At 38.7% G+C, this 18,146-nt stretch overlaps 2 protein-coding genes across 2 annotated transcripts in view; both read left to right on the top strand.

Annotated features, from left to right (window-relative positions):
• Positions 1–10,200, top strand: part of LOC113931552 (putative P2Y purinoceptor 10) — a 79,368-nt gene extending 69,168 nt beyond the window's left edge. The window contains exon 4 of the mRNA XM_027609661.1: positions 9,108–10,200. Coding sequence (XP_027465462.1) covers positions 9,157–10,200 — 1,044 coding nt within the window. The 5' untranslated portion in view covers positions 9,108–9,156. The remainder of the gene's footprint in view (positions 1–9,107) is intronic.
• Positions 10,201–11,124: 924 nt separating this feature from the next.
• Positions 11,125–12,549, top strand: LOC113931301 (non-POU domain-containing octamer-binding protein-like). The gene has a single exon (XM_035725736.1). The coding sequence runs from the start codon at positions 11,137–11,139 to the stop codon at positions 12,547–12,549; it is 1,413 nt and encodes a 470-aa protein (XP_035581629.1). The 5' UTR covers positions 11,125–11,136.
• The last annotated feature ends 5,597 nt before the right edge of the window (positions 12,550–18,146 follow it).

The raw sequence follows: 18,146 nt of genomic DNA, 5'->3' as shown, positions 1-18,146 counted from the left end.
TTTTTTGGAACAGTTTCAGGAGAATAGGTATTAATTCTTCTTTAAATGTGTGATAGAATTCCCCTGGGAAGCCATCTGGCCCTGGGCTTTTGTTTGTTGGGAGATTTTTGATGACTGCTTCAATTTCCTTAGTGGTTATAGGTCTGTTCAGGTTTTCTATTTCTTCCTGGTTCAATTTTGGTAGTTGATACATCTCTAGGAATGCACCCATTTCTTCCAGGTTATCTAATTTGCTGGCATAGAGTTGCTCATAATATGTTCTTATAATTGTTTGTATTTCTTTGGTGTTGGTTGTGATCTCTCCTCTTTCATGCATGATTTTGTTGATTTGGGTCATTTCTCTTTTCTTTTTGATAAATCTGGCCAGGGGTTTATCAATCTTGTTAATTCTTTCAAAGAACCAACTCCTAGTTTCCTTGATCTGTTCTACTGTTCTTTTCGTTTCTAGTTCATTGATTTCTGCTCTGATCTTTATGATTTCTCTTCTCCTGCTAGGTTTAGGCTTTATTTGCTGTTCTTTCTCCAGCTCCTTTAGGTGTAGGGTTAGGTTGTGTATTTGAGACCTTTCTTGTTTCTTGAGAAAGGCTTGTATTTCTATATACTTTCCTCTCAGGACTGCCTTTGCTGTATCCCAAACATTTTGAACAGTTGTGTTTTCATTTTCATTGGTTTCCATGAATTTTTTTAATTCTTCTTTAATTTCTTGGTTGACCCATTCATTCTTTAGTAGGATGCTCTTTAGCCTCCATGTATTTGAGTTCTTTCTGACTTTCCTCTTGTGGTTGAGTTCTAGTTTCAAAGCATTGTGGTCTGAAAATATGCAGGGAATGATCCCAATCTTTTGGTACCGGTTGAGACCTGATTTGTGACCTAGGATGTGATCAATTCTGGAGAATGTTCCATGGGCACTAGAGAAGAATGTGTATTCCTTTGCTTTGGGATGGAATGTTCTGAATATGTCTGTGAAGTCCATTTGGTCCAGTGTGTCATTTAAAGTTTTTATTTCCTTCTTGATCTTTTGCTTAGATGATCTGTCCATTTCAGTCAGGGGGGTGTTAAAGTCCCCCACTATTATTGTATTGTTGTCAATGTGTTTCTTTGCTTTTGTTATTAATTGCCTTATATAATTGGCTGCTCCCATGTTCGGGGCATAGATATTTACAATTGTTAGATCTTCTTGTTGGATAGACCCTTTAAGTAGGATATAGTGTCCTTCCTCATCTCTTATTACAGTCTTTGTTTTAAAATCTAGTTTGTCTGATATAAGGATTGCCACCCCAGCTTTCTTTTGGTGTCCATTAGCATGGTAAATGGTTTTCCACCCCCTCACTTTCAATGTGGGGGTGTCTTTGGGTCTAAAATGAGTCTCTTGCAGACAGCATATTGATGGGTCTTGTTTTTTAATCCAATCTGATAGCCTGTGTCTTTTGATTGGGGCATTTAGCCCATTTACATTAAGGGTAACTATTGAAAGGTATGAATTTAGTGCCATTGTATTACCTGTAAGGTGACTGTTAACTGTCTGTTGTCTGTGTTCGTTTCTGCTCTTTGCTGCTTTTAGGTTCTCTCTTTGCTTAGAGGAGCCCTCTCAATATTTCTTGGAGGGCTGGTTTCGTGTTTGCAAATTCCTTTAGTTTTTGTTTGTTCTGGAAGCTTTTTATCTCTCCTTCTATTTTCAATGATAGCCTAGCTGGATATAGTATTCTTGGCTGCATATTTTTCTCGTTTAGTGCTCTGAAGATATCTTGCCAGTCCTTTCTGGCCTGCCAGGTCTCTGTGGATAGGTCTGTTGCCAATCTAATGTTTCTACCATTGTAGGTTACATATCTCTTCTCCCGAGCTGCTTTCAGGATTTTCTCTTTGTCTCTGAGACTCGTAAGTTTTACTATTAGATGTCGGGGTGTTGACCTATTATTATTGATTTTGAGAGGGGTTCTCTGTGCCTCCTGGATTTTAATGCCTGTTTCCTTCCTCACATTAGGGAAGTTCTCTGCTATAATTTGCTCCAATATACCTTCTGCCCCTCTCTCTCTTCTTCTTCTGGGATCCCAATTATTCTAATGTTGTTTCGTCTTATCGTATCACTTATCTCTCAAATTCTGCCCTCGTGATCCTGTAGTTGTTTCTCTCTCTTTTTGTCAGCCTCTTTATTTTCCATCATTTGGTCTTCTATATCGCTGATTCTCTCTTCTGCCTCATTTATCCTAGCATTTAGTGCCCCCATTTTTGATTGCACCTCATCAATAGCCTTTTTGATTTCGATTTGGTTAGATTTTAGTTCTTTTATTTCTCCAGAAAGGGTGTCTCTAATAACTTCCACGCTTTTTTCAAGCCCAGCTAGTATCTTTAAAGTCGTGATTCTGAACTCTAGGTCCGACATCGTACTAATGTCCGTATTGAGTAGGTCCCTGGCTGACGGTACTACCTCTTGTTCTTTTTGCTGAGGTGATTTCTTTCATCTTGTCATTTTGTCCAGAGGAGAATAGATGAATGAGAGAACCAAATGCTAACAGCTTTACAACGTCCCCAGCAAATATACTGTATACAAATCAGAAAAGACCTGAAACCAGGGGAAAAGAAAGGGAAAGAAAGAAAAAAGAAAGAGAAAAGAAAAAAAAAGAAACGAAAAAAAAGATAAAAACAAAACAATACAAAAAAAGCAGAATATGATCAAATATGATCAGGCTAGTGCATAGATCAGTGCCACACACTAGATTTTGGGCGTATTTTGGTCTGTTAGAAAAAAGTGCCTCCTAAAATTTTAAAGGAAGAAAGACATATATGTACAAAATAAGGGTTGATAAAATGAAGGGATGGAAGATGACTGTAAAGATGAAAATTATAAAAGATTTTATAAAAGGGCTTGGTAAGATAAGTTGTTTGAAAAAAGAAAGAAGATTTAAGAAAAAAAAAAGGAAAAAGGGAGAGAATGTGATCAGGCAGGAGACTAGAACAAAGCCATACACTAGTGATTTAGGGTGTATTTTGATCTGTTAGAAGAAACTGTACCTCAAAATTTTAAAGAGAGAACAACTTATATATATATGCCAAAAATAAGGGTAACTACTATGAAGGGATAAAATATGACTCTAAAAATGAAAAATAAAAAATGTTTTTTTTTTTAAAAAGGGATTGATAAGATGTTGGTTGAAAAAGGGAAAAAGAAAAATAAAAGAAAAACAGTCAACAAAAATTAACTTTGATGAAATAATGAATCATGGTAAAAAAAAAAAAAAAGGCCATGAATCTATGTGCAGTATTCCCCTAGCGCTGGAGTTCTCCCATTCTCCTTGATCGATCAACTTGGTCTTGGCTTGCTGGCTGTTTGTGCTGATCTTCTGGGGGAGGGGCCTGTTGCTGTGGTTTCCAAATATCTTTGCCGGAGGCGGAATTGCCCCGCCCTTGTCGGTCCGGGCTAAGGAAGCTGCTCCGGTTTGCTCTCAGGAGCTTTTGTTCCCTGCAAGCTCTCGGTATAGCTTTGGAGGACCAGGGCAGAAATGGTGGCTTCCCAATCTCCACCCGGAGGAGCTGAGAACTCAGGGCCCCGCTCCTCAGTGTGCCCCCAGAGAAAAGCAGTCACTTCCGTGTCCCCGGTCTCCGGCCGCACTCCATGCTCACCCGGCCTGTGATCGAGCGTTGCTATCTCTGGCACCCGACCCCGTGCGGAGTCTCCAAACCCAGCAGATCCCTGCAGTGCGTTCCCGCACCGCTCCTCCCCGGGAAGGAAGGGGAGTCTCCCCGGATCTGCTGCTTGTTGGGTCCCTGCTGGAGGAGCCGTGCCCCGACTGGGCCGCGGATCACAGTTTATGGCAACCCCGAGCTGAGAGCCCGCGACTCTGCTCCGTCTCTGCAGCCGGCTTCCCCGCTCTGATACCTGGGAGCTCTGGCGCACTCAGGCATCCCCGGTCTCTCTGTGACCCCAAGGGTCCTGAGACCACACTGTCCCGGGAGGATTCCACCCCCCGCTTAGCCACTGCAGCGATGTCCCTCCGCCGAGCCGACTTCTAAAAGTTCCGATTTTGTGCTCCGCGGCTCTAGCACTTGCCAGAAGCGGCCGGCGGAGGCCCCTCCCCCGCCGTCTATCCTCCCGAATATCGCCTCGGATTCACTTCTCCGCACGTCCTACCTTCCAGTAAGTGGTCGCTTCTCTGTTCAGAGAGTTGTTGCTACTCTCCTGTTCGATCTCCTGTTGAGTTTGTAGGTGTTCAGAATGGTTTGATCCCTATTCAGCTGAATTCCTGAGACCAGACGAAATCTAGGTCTCCTACTCCTCCGCCATCTTGCTCCGCCCCCCCAGAAGTTTTTTTTTTTAAACATAAGAATCCTGATTGTTTTCTAAAACCTAAGCATAATGCAATATTTTTGTCATTGTTTCTGTTTTGTTTTTACTATCACTTTTTTTTCCCCACAAGGTCAAGATAGGAGAAATAATTGGATGTAGATAAATAAGCCAGATTTTACTACACAGTTATGAAAGTTAGGTCACAAAATGCCCATGCATTTCCTCCTTCAGATTGGAAAAGAATGTCTGATTATCTTGGTCTATTTGTGCTGCTATAACAAAAAGACTACAGATTGGGTGTCTTAAATAATATTTAGTTTTCAGAGTTCTGGAGGTTAGGAAGTCCAAGATCAAGATGTCAGATTTGGTGTCTATTGAAAGTCCACTTTCTGTCTTATAGATGGCCATCTTCTCACTGGTGGAAAGGGCAAGGGATTTCCCTGGGGCCTCTTTTATAAGAGCACTAATCCCTTAAAGACCTAATTACTTCCCAAAGGCTCCAGTCCAAACACCATCACATTTAGGATAAGGTTTCAACATATGACTCTAGGGTGCAATAAACATTCAAACATTCAGCCTACAGCATTAATTAAATGATTCACAATATTTATGTGGTGATAATATACTGGTTTCCCAGATAAAATGCAATCCTTGCTGGTATACAGGACAGTGTGGTCCCTGGATCTCATGGGAACTTATTAGAAATGTAAATTATTGGGCTCTAACCCAGACCTACTAAATCAGAAACCATGGGTGGGACAGCACTCCAGATGATTCTGAGGCACGCTCAAGTTTGAAAACCACTGTGTTAAGGTGGGAATAATAAATTCTGTCTGGGTTGATTTGTGACTAAGTAAAGTAATTACTGAGTTAGGCCTTAAAGAATGAGTCAAAATTCTGTACACCATACGTCTTCCTTCAGCTGAAAAGAATTTGATATATTTGGAAAACAAAGAGATTGGCATTGTGATATTATGAGAAAGCATTAGCATTGGAATTTGAAAGAGAATTAGCTTAGGATGTCTTCTTGGAGGATAATTTGGTATTATTGATCAAAAGCCTAGCAATTCTACTTTAAAAAATTTATTCAAAGAAAATAGTTGCTCAAATGTATGAAGATGGGTGTACAAGAATGTTTCGCAAGGCATTGTTTCTAATAGTGAAAAATGAAGAATCTACCTCAATGTCCACTAGTAAAATAAATTATGGTATATAATTCTGATGAAATTCTAAGTACCCATTAACATGATTATTTATTAATAAATTGATTAATAAAATGATTACTAATAAAATGTCTATTTATTAATGATACTATATTCATAATAATTATGATTGAATACAAACTATAATTATAAAAGAGTATGTGTATATGAGTCAAATTTGGTTAAAATATCTATAAATGTATTCATTTATAGATCTATAGCATGGGGGAAAATGTAAGTTATACACCAAAATGTTAGCAATGGAAATATTGATGATGTGTATATATTTTGTTTTTCTTTATCTCTATTTTCTAATGTGAAACTGTATTCCTTATATAAAGAAATAACAAGTTTAAAAACAACCTAATCTAAGACTGTTAAGCAGATTTTTAGAAAGATTTATTTGAAAGAGAGAGAGAAAGAAAGAGAGTGAGAGCAGGGGGAGGTGAAGAGAGGAAAAGAATCTCAAGCAGACTCTGGGAGCTGAACATGGATCCCAGCATGGGCTCAATCTCAAGACGCTGATATCATGACCTGAGCCAAAACCAAGAGTCCAACACTTAACCAACTGAGCCACCCAGGCACCCTGTTAAGCAGATTTTTTACACAATCTTATTATTAGGAACAAAAAATATTAATTCTGCTTTTTAAAAACACTGTATTTGTCCTAGAATATTTGGGAAAAAAACCTAATCACTCTTGCTTTAATAGTTCATTGTCAAGGTTACTGTTCTAAAATCTGGCATTGGTTTATTTCTAAAAGTTTGTATTATTATTAGGTAATTACAAAAATATGGATTTCATCTTAGAAGTTCCTGGAAAAGTAAAAATTACTCTGTAGTGGAAGGTAAGAAGATCCTGTGAATTTGGAAAATTTAATCTCCCTGTTTTTGGCCTTGGTATTCTCATCTATAAGAAGTGTCATGATCAGGAGATCTTGATGGTCCTTAACTGCTCTAATATTCTAGGGATCTCTAATGAATTTAGAAGCCCAACTATTTTCAGAGATCTAAATGAGGAAGTATGGAAGCTAAAAAATAAAATAAATTAAAACTCTCTAAAATGCACTTTAAAGGATTTTTCTTCTGATGTTACACAAGATGTTGTTGATACTTCTCTCCTTTAGTATAACTTCTCCCTTAATAGAATTTTAAAAGAAATGTGTTAAATATTTAAAAATATTTGAACATTGGTATACTTATGACACCTGGTGGTCAAATCAAATATCACATCTAAATTCTGATTCCCCAGACACGCCCTTTCTCTCAGTGCGACTCCCCCCACTCCCCCGATTTATCCACTCATCATGCATTCAAGTCATTCACTCAACAAACACTTAGTTCATCCCTAATATGTTCAAAACATTTGAGGAGACATTTTACTATGGAGGAAAGAAAGTAGTAAGAGAATGAGTCTTTGATATGTAAGAGATTGCAATCTATTTAGAGGAACAAAAGAGACTACATGCAAAGGTAATAACAGCACATTGTTAAGTGTATTAAATGCATTCTCACTAGAAAAATGATCAGAACTATGGACTGTGAGGCCGTTGAAGTGACCTCTGGTTTGGAGAGGTCAAGAAAGTCTTCTTGGAGGAGGTGAAGCTTGCCTTTCTTGGGACCTAAATTTCCTTAGCTGTAAAACAGTGGTAATGTTATATTGTTGCATAAGATTGCTGTGAGGGACAGATTGAGAGAGTGTATACAAAGTACTTAGCATAACACCTCATCCAAGTAGGCATTCAGTGATTTTTAATTATTATTATAACAAAACCAAAGATGATCAGGGAAGACTTCATGTATGTTAACTATTTTCTAAATTTTATTTCAAGAATAATTCTGGTTCAAAAAAAAAAAGATAATCCTGGTTCACACTTACATGGCTTTTTATTTAAACTGAGTATACAGAATACAAGATCAATTATTTTACTTAGTTCAGTGGGTAAACAAACAGACCACAAAAACAGATAGTGTTGGCTCAATTTACAGTTTGCTAGACTAACTGGCTGATTTAGCAAAATAGTCAACTCAGTGGAAAATAACATTCAAAGTAGTTGTTTACTTGAATGAGCTGGTTGACTGCAATGAATTTTCAGTAAATACAGTCTATCTGAAAGCACCATGTAGTCAGTCTAAAGGCATCAAATAGATGATTTGGCACTGTATAGGCTGTGTGTGTGTGTTGGCTGAGTTTTTACAATTTCAATTAGTTGTATTTTGGGTTGAATAGGCACTGTCTTAGACTTTATATTGCTTTCAATAGTTAATGTTAAGTGTGTCTCAATTTCCCTTTAATTCCATAAAATGTGAAACAAACTGCCTTTGCAAGCAATAAAAAGTACAAGGGAATATTAAAATTCCATTTAGCCTTTTGTTTCTACAATCAAAGGCATGCTATATTTCCTAAGAATATTAAACATTTGAGTAAACTGTCATTTTCAAAGGTTAAAATAAGCTGTATTATAGTGGTTGGGGGCCAAAAGCAATAATGATCTGATCCAAAAGAAAACCAAGAAGAGGGAATCTGCATTTTAGGAGTGAATTTAGGGGTGAACCTGGATAAAGGAAGATTTGATAGAGACAGGATTGCTGTCTTCAGATATTTAAAGAGTTTCATGTGCAACAGGAGGTGAACTTTACTTGACATTGATAGGCAGAACTAGGTTAAAATGACAAGGATACAGATTTTAACTCACTAGAAGGAAGAACTCTTTAACAATTATGATTGTTAAAAATGTAACAATTCAAAATTAATAACTTTTCACTGAACTCGCCTCAGGATCTGAATTAGAGATAGCCTTTTTTTCTGTAACTACCACTAGATACCTTCTAGTTTTTCACATACTCTGGTAGTTGTTTGAAATGGTGGCAAGGATAGTCTCAATAAATGTGAATGTCTGAAGTTGACATAATTCTATTAATAAACACAGATCTTTAAAGCTACAGAAGCTTCAAGAAAAGTGTCATGACATACAAGCAGGACTAATTTTGCCCTCAGCCCAAATTCTGAAGGAGCTAAAGTTTATCTGCATTGCACCATTTTTTCCAAGTTTCCATCCTTTCAAGGACTGGTGACCTGCCAGCCCTTCCCAGGCCCTTATCTTGTGTTTCATTCCCAAAGGTTCACAGACTCATCTCAGCAGTCACCTAACCCCTGATAAGGTTGTAATTTAAAATTGATTCAGTTTTAATCTTTTCCAGCATTAATGATTGGAAACTCAGCTAGATCTCAAACTTTGAAAATGCAGATGGAGACAACTGTAATACTGAAATATAGAAACCCAGGAAAGTGTTGGAATGTATGTCTGGGGAAATTTTGCAGTAAGATCTTGCTTGTTGGTTATCTCTATAAGTTTGATTACTCCTTCTGACTACTAAGGGAAAACCTGACTAAGGTTATAGCCAAAACAGTGATCTTCTTGATTTCTAAAAATATGCTCCACAATGCTGTTATATATTTGTAGATTGCCATGATATTCTCAGTTTACATAAAAAATACCTTTTGAATTTGTGAAAGTTCACACTTGAATACTTGAATACTTTTTTGGCAGGACACAAATATATTTGTATACCCAAATATGAACTGGCATGCCCTTGACCTTATTTTTACTCTATTTTCTGCAGAAATCATCACTCTAATGCTTTCCTTAAGGAAGGAACATACATCCTCAAGATGGGAAGTAACAGCACAAACAGTGTAAGAACAAAGTGCACTGATCTTCAAGTGTCATTTCAGTACTCTCTCTATGCAACCACTTACATCCTCATATTCATCCCTGGTCTTCTGGCCAATTGTGCAGTCTTGTGGGTTCTGTGCCGCTTCATTGGCAAGAAAAATAAAGCCATCATTTTCATGATCAACCTCTCTGTGGCTGACCTTGCTCACGTGCTGTCCTTACCCCTCCGGATTTACTATTACATCAGCCACCACTGGCCCTTCCAGAAGGCCCTTTGCCTGCTGTGCTTCTACCTGAAGTATCTCAACATGTATGCCAGCATTTATTTTCTGACATGCATCAGCCTTCAGAGGTGTTACTTTCTGCTCAAACCCTTTAGGGCCAGAAACTGGAAGCGTAGGTATGATGTGGGCATCAGTGCTGCCATCTGGATCATTGTGGGGACTGCCTGTTTGCCACTTCCAATTCTGAGACATTCTGGCTTAACCAACAACACTGAATCTTGCTTTGCCGATTTAGTGTTTCAACACATTAGCATGGCTTCCTCCATTGGCATGATAACTGTAGCTGAACTTGGAGGGTTTTTTTTACCTGTTGTAATTATTACTTATTGCACATGGAAAATGAGAAAATCTTTACAAGAATTCCAAGTTCCCCTTCAGAATACCAAAGAGAGAAAAAAGGCTTTGTGGATGGTCCTGATGTGTGCAGTGGTGTTCATTGTGTGTTTCACTCCTTACCACTTCAACTTCCCATTCTTTATGATGGTGAAACAACATGTCTTTTCAAACTGTTCCTTTATTAAGAGCACCATATGTTTTCACATCATTTCTCTACATCTTGCGAATCTGAATTGCTGTCTTGATCCCATTGTATATTATTTTATGACCTCAGAATTCCGTGATAGGTTTTTGGAACACAGTGGTTTGGCTCTTCAGTCATGTGTGAAATGCAAAGACAGTGCTTTAGAAATTCATCACAGGAAGGAGGATCTTCAAACTATCTCCCTTGAAATTCTGAATGATTCCAAGACATTGTAATCAAATTACTAGCTAGAATAATCTATGTTCTCTATCGGTTTAGCTATGTCACCTTGAAGATTTTTCTTAAAAAATAAATGGTATTTTGAGTGCCTTAACAAAACATGGCCTCCTTCCTTTCAACCTCAAAATGATCCCTTTGAAGGAATTATTCATGACTATATTTTCTATCCAAATGGAAACATATTGTTATATGGAGCATATAATAAAATATCTTTCTTTACAGAAAGTAATAAGCAACAGAATAAATTGCACACCTCTTCCTCAGCAGTGGGTCCAATGTTTTCACTTTCTCCTGCAAGAAACAAAAAGTAAATTGAAAATAAGTGGACATAGGTGAATTGTCCAAACATTCAAAAATGTACAGGACAACAATATGATCCTAGCTTTATTTAGAAAATATATACTACTTGAGTAAAATAGACTAAAGAGGAAAGAATTTTTAATATTAATAAGAGTAGTGGGAATTAATATCCAATAACTTGGAATATCTATCAGCATTTCCTTTTGTCCCCCTGGGTAAACAAACAATTCAGACTCATCCCAAATATCCCAAAAGTGTCATGAGATTCACACACAACACATACACCTTAAACACAGAAGAGAGTTGTGGTCTAACATATTTCATAAACTTCAGAGTTTCAAGGTTTGCAATGAAAGCTCTTTGCTTGAAAGTCTAAGAGTGTGTAAGACGATGCTTACTTTTATATATTGGCACTCATTAAGAAAATATTTTGTTATATTTATACATTAAAATCAATTGTGCAATGATATTTCTACATTGATTCCTCTATATACAACCTCAGTCACAACTTTGCTTGATAGATTTTAAATAATGAGTTAATAAAGTACCACACATTTTTTTCTCGGAACTGTAGAGGCTGTGTAGCATCACAGTTACTCTGAGGAGAGAACAGTCGGTAGAGGGGTGCAAAAATGCAGAACAATAAAACCTTTAACTTGGAGGAGCAAAACCATACTCCAAGGAAGCATCATCAGCATCACCACCAGCAGCACCTCCAGCAGCAACAGCAGCAGCCACCACCGCCACCAATACCTGCAAATGGGCAAGAAGCCAGCAGCCAAAATGAAGCCTTGACTATTGACCTGAAGAATTTTAGGAAACAAGGAAAGAAGACCTTCACCCAACGTAGCTGGCTCTTTGTGGGCAATCTTCCTCTTGACATCACTGAGGAGGAGATGAGGAAACTATTTGAGAAATATGGGAAGGCAGGTGAAGTCTTCATTCATAAGGATAAGGGCTTTGGCTTTATCCACTTGCAAACACAAACCCTAGTGGAGATTGCCAAAGTAGAACTGGCCAACATGCCACTCCGTGGAAAGCAGCTGTGTGTGTGCTTTGCCTGCCATAGTGCATCCCTTGCAGTCCAAAACCTTCCTCAGTATGTTTCCAATGAACTTCTGGAGGAAGCCTTTTCGGTGTTTGGCCAGGTGGAAAGGGCTGTAGTCATCGTGGATGATCTAGGAAGGCCCTCAGGAAAAGGCATTGTTGAATTCTCAGGGAAGCCAGCTGCTTGGAAAGCTCTGGACAGGTGCAGTGAAGGCTCCTTCCTGCTAACCACATTTCCTCGGCTTGTGATTGTGGAGCCCATGGACCAGTTGGATGATGAAGAGGGACTTCCAGAGAAGCTGGTTATAAAGAACCAGCAATTTCACAAGGAGGGAGAGCAGCCACTCAGATTTGCACAGCCTGGCTCCTTTGAGTATGAGTATGCCATGCGCTGGAAGGCACTCACTGAGATGGAGAAGCAGCAGCAGGACCAAGTGAACCGCAACATCAAGGAAGCTTGTGAGAAGCTGGATATGGAAATGGAGGATGTTCACCATGAGCACCAGGTCATGCTAATGAGACAGGATTTGATGAGGCATCAAGAAGAACTTCGGAGGATGGAAGAGTTGCACAACCAAGAAGTGCAAAAACGAAAGCAACTGGAGCTCAGCCAGGAGGAGGAAAGCAGGCGCCGTGAGGAAGAGATGCAGCGGCAACGGGAAGAAATGATGTGGCGACAGCAGGAAGGATTCAAGGGAACATGCCCTGATGCGAGAGAACAGGAGATATGGATGGGCCAGATGGCTATGGGAGGTGCTGTGGGCATAAATAACAGAGGCGCCATGCCCCCTGCTCCAGTGCCAGCAGGTACCCCATCTCCTCCAGGACCTGCCACTATGATGCCAGATGGAACCTTGGGATTGACCCCACCAACAACTGAATGCTTTGGCCAAGCTGCTACAATGGAAGGAATTGGGGCAATTGGTGGAACCCCTCCTGCATTCAACCATGCAGCTCCTGGAGCTGAATTTGCTCCAAATAAACGTCGCCGATACTAATAAAAATTTCAATGTCTAGTTTCCCAAAAAACCTTAAAAGAAGGATCCTTTATGGACTAGCCAGAATTCTGCCTGGAAAGGTGTTAGGGATTCCTCCCAATAGTTCTTCCTTGCCTGTACTACTCTGAGGGAGTTTGCTGGAGGCTGAGGGCAAGGGAAGGGCAATATTTAACAAATCAGTTCTGTGTTGTATATCGTTTAACTAATTGATTTTGTGTGGTGCATTCCTGATTGTTGAGGGCCTGTGAAGGGTGGGAACCATGGCAAACTAGATCCAGTTAGAGCCCCCATTAATCTTGATCATTCCATTCTTTGTCCATCCTGTTCTATTTGTTTTTTTATTTTACCCTCCAAACCCCAGAGACGCTGCCATATACACCACAAAAACAAGCATCCCCCAATGACCTTAGCCCCATTGTTCCATTCACTCGCAGGTGGGAATTCAGGCAAATGTCCACAGAGGTCACAGACAACATACATACGGTTCTGTTATATCCCATATATTACCCCTTCATGTCCTAAGGAAGACATTTTCTCTTAGAGATTTTCATTTTAGTGTATCTTTAAAAAAAAAAAATCTTCTGTTAAGTTGCCTCCATCTTTTTTCTTGGGTTAGGACAACCCAGGAATGGCCCTTTTGTGTCTATGATGTTGCTGTTCACAGCTTTTCTTGATAAGCCTAGTACAATCTTGGGAACAGGGTTGCTGTATGCTGAAGGTTGGACAGTAGCTCTTAGCCTTGCCTATCTTAGGTAGTTATGCTGTGCATTTTTTTTATTGGTGTACCATGTTTGATTTGTCCCTGATATCTTTGGCGTTTTTCTGAGAAATGGAGCAGTAATACAGCATTAACTTATTAAAATATGTTTTAAGCCTTTGAAAAAAACAAAGTATCACACATGTAGTTTTTCAGTTAGACCTTATTTCTCACAAGTAAAGACATATATAAAGAGAATATTGGTGAATTGAATATTATGAATGCAGAATGAAAAATTGCTATTTTTTAAATTTTTGTGGTGAAATAATTTTGTAATCCAAACCACTAACATTGAAAAATGTGAAACTTAAAATTTCGTATATTTGCTTTCATTAAAATGGTATTTTATAAAGCAGTAGTCAGGTTTATAAAATTATAAAGACTTACTTTCTTGTCTTTATAAGGTTGGAAATTTACAAACTGTTTTATTTGTGTGAATTTTTTTTTGTAATAGTGTTTGCCTATTAGAACAGTGACAGATAATAACATTTGCTACAGTGTTGGGAAAATAGAGTAAAACCTAATTTACAAACTTGTCAAAGCACTATGTTGTCCACATGAAACTAATGAAATATTGTGTGTCAACTACACTCAAATAAAAAAATAATTAAAAAAAAGAGGAAAGTGCTTCTTAGCAGAGGAAGAGGCAGAAGACTGGGAGGACCCTAGGCATGTCTTGTCCCACAAACACAGCTAGATAACTATCAAATCAACCTAAATTCCCCAGAAATTTACCTGAAGACTGAAAGAACAAACTCCACAAGTAAAAGAAGAGAAAAGGCCACATCAAAGTAGGTCTAGGGGAGGAAGGAATTGCAGCCACTGCTGAGGGAAGGGAACCATGGTCATGGAGAAGGGCAAGAGAGAGAGAACCACACTGAGGAAAACATGAAGAAAACATTTCCCAGAAGCCATTGACTTGGAAAACAAGAGGGCCTGAATTTTGTGGGTTCTTGCAACCAGTGGGGCTTAAAACCTGGGGTTTTAAAGGTCAGAGGGCTTGCCTGGAATAGAGCCCTGAGGGCATTATGCTACTCCTGGAGAGAAGACAGGCAAACAACCTGGGGACAGACAGCATTGAAACAAAGATCTGAAGAACTTGGGTACACAGAAGGGATATTATTCACTCTGCTGAGAGCACATCCCTGAGAGGCAACATTCATGGAGACACCTCTCCTGGAACAAAGGAGCTGACCAGTTCCATTTCCTTCCCCTTCCCCTTAACATAAAGAACCACCTTCTGGAAGCAATTCAGCTCCTACACTGGCTACTCAATTTGCTTACAACAAAACCCAACCCCCAGCACTCTGGTGGGGCTGTCCTTTTCAGTCACCTTGGCTCAGTCTCAGTGCAACAGGTCCCTCACCCAGAAGATAAGTGCAACCATTCCCCACCATGTCTCTTTACCAGAGAGTTTAGCAGGGCCTCAGTTCTGATGCAAGTGGTGTCATGTCTCATTTCACAAGCCAACCAGACCACACAGTTACAACTCACTGCATCCAGGTCAGGGACCAAACACTGCCCACAGCAAGCAAAGAAAGCCTCTGCAGATGATTAGACTGAAGGATAGAGCAGCAAAACCACAGTAGCAGAACGCATGCAGCACATAACGGAGACACTCCCTGAAGCAGTAGGCTCTGAGCATTACATGACCTCTTCCTCATAATGTCACTACTTTCAGAAGCAGGAGACAACGGGATTTTCTAACACAGAGAAGAAAGCAGAGACTTAGACAAAATGCAAAGATGGAGTGATTCATCCCAAATGAAAGAACAAGATTATGTCCAGGGATCTAAGTAAAACGGAGAATTTAAAGCAACAATCATGAGGATACTCATTTGGCCTGAGAAAAGAATAGAGAACATTAGTGAGACCCTTACCACATAGATAAAAGAGCTAAAAAAGAATGAATCAGATGAAGAGTACAATGAATGAGATTGGAAACAGACTTTATGTAATGAACAGCAGGCTGGAAAAAGCAGAGGAATGAATTAGTGATCTAGAAGACAAAATAATAGAAAATAATGAAACTGAACAAAAGAGAAAAATAAGAATTATGCAACATGAGAAAAGACATAGAGAACTCAGTGATGATATCAAATGTAATAACACCTTTATTAGAGGAGTCACAGAAGAAGGAGAGGAGGAGGAGAAGGAAAAGAAGGAGAGGAGGAGGAGGAGGATGAAGAAGAAGAAGAAGAAGAAGAAGAAGAAGAAGAAGAAGAAGAAGAAGAAGAAGAAGGAGGAGGAGGAGGAGGAGGAGGAGGAGGAGGAGGAGGAAGAGTGGGAGGAGGGGGAGGAGGAGGGGAAGAGGATGAGGAGGGGGAAGGAGAGAAAAGAGGGCAGAAAATTTATTTGAAGAAATAATAGCTGAAAATTTCTCTAATCTAGGGAAGGAAACAATATCCAGATTCAGGAGGCACAGAGAGCGCCCATCAAAATCAACAAAAGCAGAGCAACACAAAGACATATTGTAATTAAATTTGCAAAATATGGTGATAAAGAAAAAAATCTTAAAAACATCAAGACAAAAGAAATCCTTAACTTACAAAGGAAAACCCATAAGTCTAGCTGGATATTTCTCAACAGAAACTTGGGAAGCCAGAAGGCAATGGTGTGATACATTCAAAATGCTGAATGGGAAAAATCTGCAGCCAAGAATACTCTATCCAGCAAGGTTATCATTCAGAATAGGAGAGTTAAAGAGTTTCCCAGATAAAAACTAAAGGGGTTCATGGCCACTAAACCAGCCCTGCAAGAAATATTAAAGGGGACTCTGAGTGCAAAGGAGAGACCAAAAGTGAAAAAGACAAGAAAGGATCAGAGAAAAATCTCCAGAAAAAAATGACAAAACAAATATAAAATGGAAATAAATACATATCTATCAATAATTACTCCTAATGTAACTGGACTAAACACTTCAATCAAAAGACAGAGGGTGTCAGAATGGATAGAAAAACAAGACCCAACTATATGCTGCCTGTAAAAGACTCATTTTAGACCTAAAGACACCTGCAGATTGAAAGTGAGGGGGTGCCTGGGTGGCTCAGGTCTTGATCCTGGAGTCCTGGGATTGAGTCCCACATTGGGTTCCCAGATCAGTGGGAAGCCTGCTTCTCCCTCTCCCTCTGCCCCTCCCCTTGTTTGTGCACTCTCTCTCTCTCTTTCAAATAAATAAATAAAATCTTTGAAAGTGAGGAGATGGAGAAACATTTATCATGTAAATGGATTTCAAAAGAAAGTCAGAGTAGCAATACTTATATCAGGCAAAGTAGACTTTAGAACAAAGACTTTAAAAAGAGACAAAGAAGGGCATTATATAATAATAAAGGGGACAATCCAACAAGAAGATCTAACAATAGTAAATATTTATGCACCCAACACGGGAGCACCCAAAGCAATTCATAACAAACATAAAGGATGTAATTAATAATAACAGAATAATTAGTAGCAGAATTTAACATCATCTACATCAATTGACAGATTATCTAAACAGAAAATAAAGACGGAAACAAAGGCTTTGAATGACACACTGGACCAATAATGAAGCAGCAGAAAGAGAAATTAAAGCATCAGTACCATTCACAATTGAACCAAAACCAATAAGATACCTAGGAGGAAATCTAACCAAAGAAGTAAAAGACCTGTATTCAGAAAACTCTAAAACACTAATGAAAGAAATTGATGATGGCACAAAGAAATGGAAAGATATTCCATGCTTGGATTGGAAGAATAAATATTGTTAAAATGTCTATACTACTCAAAGCAATCTACACATTTAATACAATCCTTATCAAACTACCAACAACATATTTCCCAGAGATAGAACAAACAATCCTAAAATGTGTATAGAACACAAAAGACCCCAAATAGTCAAAGCAACATTGAAAAAGAAGAGGAATGCTGGAAGTATCACAATTCCAGACTTCAAGTTATATTATAAAGGTGTAGTGATCAAAACAGTATGGTACTGACATAAAATTAGACATAAAGATCAATGGAATAGAATAGAGAACCCAGAGATGAACCCACAACTCTATGGTCAATTAATCTTTGACAAAGCTGGAAAGAATATCCAATGGGTAAAAGACAGTCTCTTTAAAAAATGGTATTGGGGAAATTGGAGAGCAACAATGCAAAAGAAGGAAACTAGACCACTTTCTTATATGATATACAAAAATAAATTCAAAATGGATTAAAGACCTAAATGTAAGACCTGAAACCATAAAAATCCCAGCAGAGAAAACAGGCAGTAACTTCTTTAACATCAATCATAGCAACTTCTTTCTAGATATGTCTCCTGAGGCAAGGGAAACAAAAACAAAAATAAAGATTGGGACTACATCAAAAAAAAAAAAAAAAAAAACTTCTGCACAGCAAAGGAAACAATCAACAAAACTATAAGGCAGCCTACAGAATGGGAGGAAATATTTGCAAATTACATATCCAATAAAGGGTTAATATCCAAAATATATGAAGAACTTTTAAAACTCAATACCCCGGGCCCCTGGGTGGCTCAGTTGGTTAAGCGACTGCCTTCAGCTCAGGTCATGATCCTGGAGTCCCTGGATTGAGTCCCGCATCGGGCTCCCTGTTTCTCCCTCTAACCCTCCCCCCTCTCATGTACTCTCTCTCTCATTCTCGCTCTCTCAAATAAATAAATAAATCTTAAAAAAAATCTCAACACCCCAAAATGAATAATCCTATTAAAAATGGACAGAAGACATAAATAAACATCTTTCCAAAGAAGACATACAGATATCCAACAGACACATGAAAAGCTGTTCAACATCACTCATCATCAGGGAAATACAAATCAAAACTATAATAATCACCTCAC

This window comes from Zalophus californianus, chromosome X (genome assembly GCF_009762305.2).
Source record: "Zalophus californianus isolate mZalCal1 chromosome X, mZalCal1.pri.v2, whole genome shotgun sequence".
In the NCBI taxonomy this organism is placed as follows: Eukaryota; Metazoa; Chordata; class Mammalia; order Carnivora; family Otariidae; genus Zalophus; species Zalophus californianus.
The sequence above is the reverse complement of the archived record's forward strand: the minus strand, read 5'-3'. Positions and strand labels throughout refer to the sequence as shown.